The following is a 13,034-nucleotide window of genomic DNA, read 5'->3' as shown; positions in this document are numbered from 1 at the left end:
AACTTGGGATGTACTAACGCTGAGAAGACATATTATTGTGATGCAGCGATGAAGATTATCGACCCATCATTCACCTGATCTTGCAATTTTGCTGTTTTAATTCTAATTAAATATTTCTTCTCATATATGATTAATTCACGATTAATTTATTATGATGATTTATTTTTATATGATGTAAAATATATTTCTTTTTCATGACATTACCCAGTGCTAGCTTTTTCTTTTAATGAAATACTTTGAAGGCTCTCCAGGAGCTGACATTTGTTGGAATGTTTGTAAAAATATGTTTCAGAGCTAGACATTAATCGAAACAAGCGATATTCTTAAGAGATTATGTCTAATACACGATAGATATTCATTACTTATCTTAAATGCAATTGTTTAAGTTATTTTTTGATAGTTTCATCCAACTTGAGATTTCGAATTTTCAACATAGAATTTCTTAGGTTGATTAGACATTTCGTAGTATACTCACAAACCTTTTTACCCACGAAAAATTCTCTAATTTATTATGATTATAATCATTTATTGTCAAATATATTACATGGGCCTTAGTAACCAGATATTATTGTTGAAAGATGAATTACGAGGGCATATTTTTTTATGATTTTTCAGTAGTAAGGCAAAAATCTCTGTGAAGAATTTAATTTTATATGTTTTAAAGCATTTTTGGTAATATAATCCATATAAATAGTTTTTACCGAATCAACAGGTATTACAGGCTTGTTAGCCCCAAAAAGCAAATCCTATTTTAGTTGTTTAACAATTTCAGCGAATCTACTATTCGAATTACCCAATAACATCTAGCTACTATACAACACTCAGTCTCCCCAGCAGCTACTACTACCCCAGGGTTTACCGCTGGTACTATAACTGGCCCAGAACCTATTACTTGCCCAGCTCTTACTACAGCAGCTACTGGCCCAGTAGCTTGGACTACTACTGGCCCAGGTCCTACTACTCCTGGCCCTACTACAGGTCTTACCTGAGCAGCTTCTTTAGAAACTACTACTTGAGTTCGTTGCCCTCGCTTTATTACAAATCGCTCGACTATCAGTTCAGCGATTTAGAAAATAAAATTAACAATCTGAGCGTAAGTACTGGATTGAAGCTTTTGCATAGTGACCGTTTAGTGGGTAAACACAAAAAAATATTGTGATTTAGTTAGTTTGCTTTTATGCTGGTTGTTGTCTTTTTTTTTTCTTCAGGGTTTCTCATAGTTTAGATTGAGACCTAAAGCTCATATGGTAGTAGAATACGAACCGAACCAAATCAGCCAATCAAAAAAGAAAATACGTTGTGATAAGCAGTCCATTTACTAAAAAATTGATAAGGTGGCACTACTACCAATGTTTCAAAATTGAAAACCAATTGAAAAGTTTATTAATCAAATTTTAAAACTATTTTTTTATTGTTCATTTTTCTTACATGTTTTTGTTGTGTTTTACCACCGTATGTGCATCAGTGTTCATTTTTCTCTCGTATGTTATACGTATACGAAGTACTTAAAAAGCGTTATCGATTTGATTTAATAATTTGAAAACTTTTTAGGATTTTTAGGACTAATAGATGTACAAATGTGATATTGTCCTTTTTTAGGGTAAACAAAAGATGTTACTTGCTTATATAGCGAAATAAAAATATTTTTGTGCAGAAATTATTTCGATAACAAGTACATAGATCAATTTTTGGTTTCTATCTATCTATTTAGAATGGAAAATGAATAATCGTCGTTTTTAACTACACTCTCTTGCCTACATTGTTATTTTGGATCTATTGCTATTATTTTTTCTTTATTCTCTCTTTTTTTTCTTAATAAAGGCACAGTTCTTAAATTCCTATAACTTGTTTACACTAATATTGACGTGAATTTACATTAACACTGTATTACACTATTTCAAGAGGTTTGGTTCTTGTGTATTATCTAGAAATTGTGTATTGGCTGGCGTCTACTTCCATGTCTCAATAGAGATTATATATATATATATATATATAAATATATATATATATATATATAGATATATATATATATATATAAATATATATATATATATATATATATATATATATATATATATATATATATATTTATATATTTGTTTGATATGTTTGTTAACAGAGTGAAATAGCCAGTGTATTTTTAAAAAATTTAATATCCAGTTCTCTTGCTCTCTATTATTTGTGGTACTTGAACACAGGCAGATTTACACTCATTCAGTTTAATTAACCATTATCAGGCCCAATTGTTAAATTTGATTTACTGACTCTTTACACTGTATTGCTGGTTACTCATAGCATTATAGTCATCTAAAGCAGTTTTTATATTACACTGCAATTCAGGAAGATGATCTCTGCATGTCAAGTAAACGAAAATTCAGTCATGTATTTATATTCAATATATTTTTGAGCCATTCTCAACATTTTCATTAACTCTGGAAGTGTTGACTAAAACAACAACTAAAACACTGTGATTTACAATGTTTACTTTAAAAAAGGATCATATTTGTACATCATATGTTTTGTTGGCTTTTGCCGGTTTTTATTTTTTTCTCTTATTTGCTGCTGATGTTGCTATTCACTACTCCTTTATATTATTCTGATAATTCTCTATTTGGTATATATGTATTTTGACTCTAATTATAATTATGTATTTTAAGTAACATGATATACGTAAAATTATATACGACAGACTTTGTCTCAAAAATATTTAAATATTTTGTGAACGCGTAATTGATAACAATATACAAATATAATATTTGATTTGAAGAGATTTATTCTTTATTTTTATATCTATATAGTTTAATTTATTTTTTGTCTAACACTTTAATTAGGCTTACATTTAATAAATAATAATTATATCTAAAATGAAGTTTGTTATAATTTCGAGGAGATTTTTTACACTTGCTTATTCCAGACAAAATAATTCGTGAAGGGTGAGATAAATCCTATTCATTTCTGTAGACAAAACCGGTTATATTTACTTATCGCGCTTATATATTGTTGAGATGCTAATTATATTGGTTACACTGTGACCTAGAACTTATTCTTCGCCAAATATTTCTCCACGTGTACGCTCCAAGGAGGCAGCGCGCAACGGTTGGAAAGAGCAGATTATTATTTAAAGCGCTCATCCCACGGGGGCAAACGTCCGAAGAGAGCTATCGATGAAATAATTATTAAATAAACCGGATTTTATCTTCACGTTTAATTATTGGCAGGTAGACGTTTGCCTTATATGAAATATTTAATAAAATTCCGTTAAATTGGTTTTATAAATCGATACGGCCACGGAACGAGATAACAGGTGCCTTTTTTGAATAATATGGGATACAAGTTATTTACCGAAATATATGTATATTTTTAGATTTACTTAATTTGAGTCAATTTTTAATTAGTTTTTAAAGATGTAAAATAATATATTAAAAGAACGTAAAATTAGTATTATTAATTTACTGTTTGGTTGTATTTTGGTCAGCGATATTTGTTGCTGATAATGTAACAACTGTTATACGGCCTAACCTAACTGTTAAATTTTATTTTTGGTTTATCTACATAAAATAAAAGTGTTTTAATTATCGAACATCATTAAGCTGCTTAGGCTAGACAGATGTATATTGTTAACACATGGGCCGAACCATCCCAAGCATAATAAAGAAAACGCAGTTATTTTTGTTTAAAATTGACTTTATTCATCAACATAATCTTCATCAAGAACCACACAACCATTCCAGTGCAGGGCTAATATTTCAATATCACTTTTCTACAGCGATTTATCTTTTGCTTCAAAATAGGCCTATCACCAGTTGCTGTCCACTCAGATGATGATCGTTTTGATTCCGGCGTGAAGTGATGGATCCATGTTTCATCCATTGTCACGTATCGACGAAACATATGTTGTTGTATCTGATTAAGCGGGGTCATGATAACACTTTTCAAGTTATTGCTTCGCTTGAACGGTATATTTTCCAATCAAAAAGCAGCGTAAAATTAAAAAACTAAATTGTTTTTGATCCATTGTTTTGTAAATAACAAAAGTAGTGTTACTTTTAGCACAATAATTCACAAACTTATCAGTAGAATATCATGGAATTTTAACAGCTTTCTTTTGACGGTTAGTACTGACTGAAAAGAGATGAATGTAATAAACCTAGTACCATCTATATGTTAGGTTGGGGACTTCTCAGCCCATGTGTTATTTTCGACATTCGTTACTTTCATTGTTTAATGTGAAGAAATCTACTGTCGAAGCTCATTAAAAACATCTAGAAACTTATGATTTTGAAAGGCTCAAATTGTTGGATTTCGTCTCAACAATTTAAAACTTTCAATTCTGATATCAGTGATGATACATGATCTGGGGTTCCAAAGAAGTTTCAAGACAATTAATGGCAAGCCTTGTTGGATGGAAACTTTGCTTCATCTCTCAAGGAATCTTCAGACAATTTAACAATTAATGAATCAACTATTTCCGGGCATTTACATCCTATGAGAAGTAATGAAAAAGAGAGAAAATGGCTACTAATTACTGAATATCCTATTCCTCGTGTTACATCAGGGTTTCATTGCTTGTCAGTCATAAACATAACAGTTTTCCGTGTTGTATTATGACTGGCGATGAAGAGTCGATCTATTACCACTAAGTGCAAGAAATCAAAAGTTTATTCCAGAGGGCCAACCACATCGACACAGAAGAAGAATATTCATGGCCATAATGTCTTGCTGTGTATGGTGGGACTGGCGAGGAGTAGTGCAAAAGTGTAACAAGTTGTGAAAACTAAATGAAACTGATGTTGATTGTGTAAATTGAACCATGTATTGTAGGAAAAAAGACAGCAAAGCGTATAACAGACGCTACAATCGTCTTACATAACAACGCTTGGTAACAGGTTGCAAGATTTGAGAAAGATACATTATTGCAGCTTGAATGAGAAGATCTATTGAATCTAGGGTACTAGAATCTAGATAAATATAGCGCTTTCTGATTACCACTGTATCAGATTGATGTAGCATGGCGAAAATTGATCTATGATTGGATCGATGTCAAACTAATATTGTTTTTTTGAGATTGTATCGCCATATTGTCAGAAAGATGTAAAAAACCTTAAGTGATGTATACTTTATCATTTTTTTTTCAATAAATTCGCGTTGAACCGACAAAATGATCAGATCCTATGCGAGCTCCTAATATTATGTCTAAGTATTTAAAAAAATCCAATCTGGATATATTTTCACTTAGAATTAAAGTGAAATTGAAAAGTTTCAATGATTATTAACTTGAATATTTCATTAAATTTTAGATATAGCTTGATGATGTAGCAGTAGTGATGTTCCTAGTTTGATTAAGCGTATAATTGTATTTACTTTATTTAAACAAGATTTTCACTAGTCTTTTGTCAGACAATTCTCTAACCGTGAAACCGTGTTGTAAAGTTTAAAAATATCTACACAGGTATTGGAGTAGCTTATCATTAAGTTATTTTACTGCCAACGATTACTAAATCTTGATTCAGTCATCCACACCTACAGTTGTTGGAGTACTGTTCTAAATTTATATATTTTAAAAAGCATGTTTCATTAAGGAACATCAGAATGCTCATTTTTAATCAGTATGGAATAAGATATCTTTTTCCTGATAAGGTTCTTGTTGCTTTTAATTAATGAAACGAATACGGTCTTCACAGCCTCTTTTATATGGAGTAAAATATTGCTTGGAGCAACATTAATAGTTTTGTAACAATTTACGTACTGTTCTAATTACTGTTACAAATAGCAACTAGGTAGTGACGCGGCTAAGTGGTTTGACCGCTAGTTTCGATGCCAAGAACGTCGAGGGTCCGAATTCTGCCCTGGGGAAGAATATTTGTGATTGTTTCTAGCCAGGAGTTTAAAATATGATTCAGAATGAACATCTCTCAGCAGCAATTAGACTGAATAAGGATGCCGTTTGATATAGTCAACACGTTGTTCATTCGCCTGCAATGTTCACAACATTTCAAAGGCCAATAGTAGAATGTTTAATAAGACACTAGAAAATCTAGAAAGTTGGCACAGCTAATGTTAGTATATATATATATATATATATATTTATATGCATATATATATATATATATATATATATATATATATATATATATATATATATATATAATTCTTCGTTGGAAGCCTTACAATTCGCAGTTTTTGTCATATTTTATCTGGAGAATCCTTTATTAATATCAGCAGAATATTATATTTTCCAATAATATACACGAAGAGAATGTTGGTGAAAATGTAACAACTGTTATACAGCCTAACCTAACTGTTAAATTTCGTTTTAGGTTTATTTACATAAAATAAAAGTGTTCCTATATATATTCCAATTAGTCAAAAATTTAAATCTAATTAATAAAAAAATCATTTCGCAATAACAATGCTTCCCAAATATTTCCACATGCTCTGCCAAAAGCTAGTGTTTACTCATTCGTCTGTTATTCACTGTTTAAGCGGATACGTCTTCGACGTGAGTCACTCTTGGATGCTTTCTTATCATCCAAGCATCTACTGAATGATATCGATGATTGTTTCGGTCGAAATATCTTTATTATGATAAACGTCTGTGGTGATTTTAAATTTGGAACTGTTTTACGTCTCCAAATACCGATTCGTTGGCTAAACGTACGCCAGAATGCATTACTCATCTTTCGTGTACGAACATATTGAATACTTTGGAGGGGATCCAAAAATAAACACTTTTAAAAGTCCCGCAGTGTTTCTGGCTTTATCAAAGCCAAAGTGGTAGTTAGACGAAGAACTTGACTCTCAGTAGCATTTGTGTTATTGAGGTAAGTATTTATCAGTATGTAATAGTCCTAATTTTAAAATGTTGTCGTATTGTCATGCTATTTATTCGTGGTATATTTTGTGTACATTATTCTTGATGTTACTCAATTTTTGTTAATGTTATTTAGTTTATATCATCCTCAATATTTGTAAAATGCGTTGAAGAATAGCTGGACAATCACAGCATGGGTTTTATTGCACAAAACAGTTGTGAGGAGGTTGGATTCTCTTGATTTATAACATTTCTGTTAAGTTATCTCTACAGATATTGCAATTAAACTTCAGATTGCACCTCAACAAAATGCAAAATAAGTTAAACTTTTATTAATATGACTATTATAAATATTTGTAAAGATATGTTGTAACTGAAATTTTAAATTTTAAATATTGATGTGCAAATTGTATTTTATAATTGTTTGTATTTGAATGAATAAAATGTGAAATGTTTATAGTTACTTTTTCATTTAAATTTTGCTATTGTGTAAAATTATTGTTAAAAATATTTACAATACTTATTACTAATTTAATGATTTATTAACTTTCGATCTGTTAGAGTACTGGATCTATAAATTAAGCTTTATTATTATAAACATACGTAGGTAAGTGCTTCTTGCATAAATATAATAATATTATATCTTTTAATGTAACAATAACTATAGGATAAGCTTTTGTTGCTGTTTGCTAAAACTTTTCAAATAATAAGATTATTATTTTTATTATTGTACTATTATTAGACGCTAAAATATTTGAGATGAAGTTTATTACCAATGCAAAATATCTGAAATGACTTTTAAAATTAGACATCGATATTTTAAGATCGCAAACTGTGCAGCGCTGTCACTATGTGCCAGCTGGAATCAGTCTTCGCCTTTCGTTTAATTGCCTTGTTCTTCGAATCATTACGCATATTTACACCGAAATATCCAGACCAATAAATTCGGACGAGCCAACCTCCATAACGTTTCTTTATCGTCTTTGATTTAACTTGACGAAGATCGGCGTTAATTCGCTCGGATAAAATGTTAATTGCCCTTAATTATTGCTTTGTTTTTTAGAAAAATGCTTACCTATTTGAGAAACCCCATTACGCAGGGGTGCGAATGGTCCTTCTGGCCCGACGCCAAATTCTTTTACCACTACAAAATTTATCGGCCCCTTAGCTTTTATGTGGACTGGCCACTGACAGCGAGGGAGAGATTTCCACAATATTGGCCTTCAAATAGATCCTACTGGTACTATTTGAACGATTTCCCATCTGAAGCTGCTTTTAGGGAAATCAGGGTATGTAATTATTTAGATTTTTATTCGGAAAAATATCTTCACGCTTTCTTTGAAACTAGATATAACTTATTTTGAGAGAGGAAATGTATTCAGTTTTTTTTATTTGGTGCCTAATTTCTCCTATATCCAACTATCAACTTATTTTTATAAGGTTTGAAACAATATTACTGATCTATCGAATGAATTCCGGCTGCTTCAAGTAACAATTTATATAGTGAACCAGAATTAATGATGACCTCAATGAGCTTTGATTCGTTATCAACAACAGAGAATGTTGAACAGTTGAATGTTGAATTGAAACTTTTTATGAAATACCAATTTGAGGAAGTCTTTTCATATTCTTTGAATTGAGAAAAAATCAGAAATTAATTAAACTACCAAATATGTTGCAAAGAAGGAATGGAGAGAACTATGATCAACTCAATTAATTAAAAGCAATAACAAAAAATATAACACAAATTAATAGTTATATGCAATATCTCATGAGTTTTTTACGCATTCGATATATTTGTTTAATTTTCATACCATCAAATTTGATGAATCATCAAGTTACCAAAAACTCTGTTAAATATTCGTTTCGAATAGTTCAAATAGTATTGTTTAAATAAAGACTAAAAAGAAGGGAAAAAAACAGACTGGGCAATTGAAAACTATATTTTACGCATAAAAGTTAGTATTCTTATCAAAAATCTTCAGCAACCCTCGTATTTTAATAGGACCGGGTATCTTTAACTTTTATTTTAAAATAATGAAGAAAAAAACTAGAAAGAAAAACATTTTAGCTCCGGTTAATTATAAATAAAATGGTGTTTTTATAGTCCCTTTTTGTCTGCTCGTTAATATTTCGATTCAGTCTTAAATTAAGGGTTTTATTAAGTTTAATTAAAATCTTCCTTGTCTTTTGTGCGGACGTTTTTAACAGGTACGTTTTGATGACTAATTCGTGCAGTGAAAGTAGGATTTTTTGAGCTGCTAATGAATGATTGTATTAAGGAAGGACTGGGGTAGTTCCCAACTACTCAAAGTAAAAGAGTTTCTAGTCCATTACATAATGTTGTAATAATGTTTTAACATTTTATTTTCTCAACAACTAATTAATAATTTTCAGTTCCAAATTTACGTATATATTCGTATCAAATAGAAATTAGGAGTTTGAAAAGACGAACAAAGAGCTAAACAAGTATTGTATATAGATTAGATAGATATTATTATTAGATATAGATATAGATGTTAGTTAATACAGGACATGAACAGTACAATAAATGAACATACAGAGGACAGATAATAGGGAAAAGGGAAATATTGAGTTGTATCTATGTGAATGGGGAGACTGTAAAACGGTAGAGTTTTTCTTGACATATCATACAGATATAATACATATATCTGAGATAACAAGCCCCAATGATAGGTCTGTTGAGAATTAGATGCTTATATTTACTGGAGGATAATATTGATGGATGTGATAAGGGAATAACATTAGGACACAATTTATCTCACAGTTTCTCATAGAACTGGGAATTCAGGCGATTGGAATACTGGGTGGTTGAAGGATGTAACCATGATTAACTGACTGTTATTCATTGGGTCTCAGCAGATCAGCCACCAGTTTTATCTCTATCAATTTGATAAAAAGGGAGAGGTTCTACTAATATCCGAAGTCTTAGAACCATTAGTGGAGATCATTTGTGAAGTTTGGTGTAAAGAATGGAGGCAGTTTAATTAGATCTTCTAGAAGCGCATCAAAGTTCTTTTTGCTATACTTTTTGGAGCAACTTATCCATGGAAACGGGGGAAAAGTTTTAATATGAAAAATGTGTGTAAAGTTGGTTAATGGAACTGGGGGTATAGTTCAGTTTATTGGGAGAGGCATGGTCCTGTATTATGACTTATCTTCAGTTGCATAAAATATAAAAGATATGAAAAAAATGGTTCTAGGTATGACCTTTCATAGACAATAATAATAAATACTCTAGAATTTATAATAAATTGCTAAGTTTTCATTAATTTTGTAATGATTAAAAAACAAAAAATGGGTCTATGTACGATAACGTTGAAACAAAAGAAAACTGAAGACTGACTCTCAGTAGAGTTTTGTCACATCCAGATAAATTTTTTGTAGCCCGCGGGTTTCTTATTTGTTGTATTTTTGGGTCGGAGTTGGTTAACCGGAAAACTTTGAGGCAGTTTGAGATGGAAATCATGAAATACGACGCCATTTAAAAAGAGTTTCAATACAGTTGTAACCGACATGAAATAATATTAATTATATCGAGAGTGAGATGTTCAAAACTATCTCGAATTAAAATGTTCTTAAAAGTAAACTTCAGACAAATTTTAGAACATCCCCGCATTTTTCATCAAATAATAAGGCTTCAAACAAAAATACCCTAGAATATCTTAAATTTATTAGCGAATATTTCAATAACTGCGGATCGATGGTGAAATGGAATAAAACACGCTGTGTGTATTAACCAAATTCTTTTTTTAACATCAACAATGATAAAGGAAAACCCCCAAAAAGTCTAATTCAAACCCTATCTTGAAAATAAAGCTTATTATTTGGATGCTCAGTCGTGTAAATTACAATGTTGATTTGTTATCATTAATCATAATTCGAGTCACGCTCATTAAAAAAGGCAAAAAAGAAATTTGAGGAAACATATAATTTCTTTTCAATCAAGAACAAATAACTATTACTTCACTTTTTTCACTCAACTTTCATTTAAAGAAGTTGTATAGGGGCACTGTATTTAGATTTATTAGAATATTTATTATTAAGCATAAGTATGTGGTAGTTAATTTTAAAGAATTTATAATTACGAAATCTTAGTAACGTTTCGGCAAATACAGTTAATTTGAGTAAGTGTCCGAAAGATATCAAATAGAAAAACTACTTGTTTCAATATAAATTATTGGCTTAATACTCTGGTTGAGATATTATCCCTTTTTAAGTTGGGTTTTCAAGTGTTTTTCTTTTTAAATTTTTTTATTCGTCCTTATTCATCCATTTATATATTCTTCGTTATTTCCCGCTTGATGTCATCGTTTATCAGTTATTTGTTGGCTTGTCTTATTCGCTTTTATATTTATTTTGTGATTTTTCTTCGTTTTGTGTTAAAAATGTTATTATTTAGTGTTGTTTTGATATTTATTCTCCCTTCCGTTTTTTTTGGGCCATAGAGCATCAAGCAACCATTTTTCGTTTTCTTTTGTTTCTTTCTAATGTTCTACGATTTTGGACTTTTCTTCTCATCATCCTTTGTTTCTCCTTATCTTCTGCATCCTTTTTTCAATTTTGCTCTGTAGTTGTTCCAATTTCCATTCCTTTCATTAATGCTGCACACATTCCTTATACTCTTGCTTCTATTAGATATAAAATTAGTAATTATCTCTTTGAATTATATGTTGAGGTATTTTTTCATTATTGGATTTCATTTTGATTTTTCTTGTTTTCTAATATTATGTACTTTTTTAGTTAGTACTAAAATGACTGGTTTCTCACTTTTGGTGATATCTACCTTTTTTTCCATAAGAGTTTCGTTATTTGTTAAGGGTATATCATTTGTCTCATAATCTTAATGAATTTGTTTATTATTATTATTTTATGATTTCTGTTCTTGAGTTTTTCTATCTAGTTCTTGTATCCTTATTTTTATCAGTGTATTAAGTTGATAGCTTAGGTTAATAGACTTTCGTAGACCCGTATTGAAAATTAACATTTTTACCTCTAATAATAATTGTCACCTTTTTCCTTGATTTACGCTCTTTTTCTGTCAATTTAATACATCTTATACAAAAGACACTTATTCTTAACTAGGTGCTTATTTTATAAAATATTATTATTATTATATTAATATTTTACTTTTTGTTACCGAGTTTATTTTTATAAAAAATTGCCAGATTATAAAAACACTTTAAGATTGGATACCACATCTAAAAATATGATTTATTTAAATACTTATGTCGTTTATTTTCTTTCAGCTGAAAAATGATCTCTATTTCGACCGATAAAACAACAGACGAAGACTTTCCAGGTCTCTAAAATATGCTCTGGAAATGGTATTTATTTCACATTAATTTGTTCATTTGTAAATATGGTTTATAATTAAATATATATATATATATATATATATATATATATATATATATATATATATATATATATATATTTAATAGAAATATAAAGGAATACCGTTATCAGAGTGTAGGTGGAGGTGATATTTACATTAGGTATATACAAGAAGCAATATTTATTGATGGAGAGATACAGTTTATTTTTGTATGAATTTACTTCGTTGTTACTGATTGTTGAACAGTTTTACTAACAGACAATAAATTATTATTTAATTATTTGGTTTTTTTTATTATTATTTCTATAATATGCAGTTTGTATGATAAATATCTATTATTTATAAAATACAGGCCATACGGATATATACACAATATTTATATATTAATAAGATGCCGAGTCACTACTTGTTTTAAAAACAGATATTCGCAGTATTTTGAATAATTTCCAACGAAATGGTGTTCTATTTTTGCACCAAAACATCCAAACATGGCTTTCAATGAAGTTGGAGATTGAAATCAACACCTCATTCTTTGCTCTAAAACTCTCGATATTGATTAATTATTAATTAGTACTTAATTATTATTATGTTGGGCTTCGGCGATTGCGTTGACCAAGGAAGACGCTTGATGATATTTTGATTCTCCTCAAACCAAGCAAGCAACTAGTCATGGTTAGAACTTCGTCATTGAGGATGCCGATATGAATAAAATGTGATGTAAATAAATGGACCAGCTGAATATAACGATATTGCCACCCAATCAATCTGAGCCGTCGCACATTTCACTGTAGGAAGCATGCAGGTCAAATCGTAGGCTTTTTTTTGTAGAAGACAATGTAAACGATTATGTTGTGACAATATATA

At 29.9% G+C, this 13,034-nt stretch overlaps 1 protein-coding gene and 1 long non-coding RNA gene across 2 annotated transcripts in view; both read left to right on the top strand.

Annotated features, from left to right (window-relative positions):
• Positions 1 to 13,034, top strand: part of LOC143200521 (uncharacterized) — a 182,831-nt gene that overhangs the window by 50,088 nt on the left and 119,709 nt on the right. The window contains exon 4 of the mRNA XM_076410960.1: positions 773 to 1,093. Coding sequence (XP_076267075.1) covers positions 773 to 1,093 — 321 coding nt within the window. The remainder of the gene's footprint in view (positions 1 to 772; positions 1,094 to 13,034) is intronic.
• LOC143200528 (uncharacterized) lies at positions 6,682 to 12,450 on the top strand. The gene is made up of 3 exons (XR_013006745.1): positions 6,682 to 6,821; positions 7,875 to 8,100; positions 12,082 to 12,450. It is a non-coding gene; the product is annotated as an uncharacterized LOC143200528 (long non-coding RNA).

The sequence above is a fragment of the Rhynchophorus ferrugineus genome, unplaced genomic scaffold (genome assembly GCF_030347505.1).
Source record: "Rhynchophorus ferrugineus isolate W39M unplaced genomic scaffold, kcgeb_rfMv2 rfM8, whole genome shotgun sequence".
Taxonomy (NCBI): domain Eukaryota; kingdom Metazoa; phylum Arthropoda; class Insecta; order Coleoptera; family Curculionidae; genus Rhynchophorus; species Rhynchophorus ferrugineus.
Note: the sequence above shows the minus strand (reverse complement) of the source record. Positions and strands in the feature narration are given on the sequence as shown.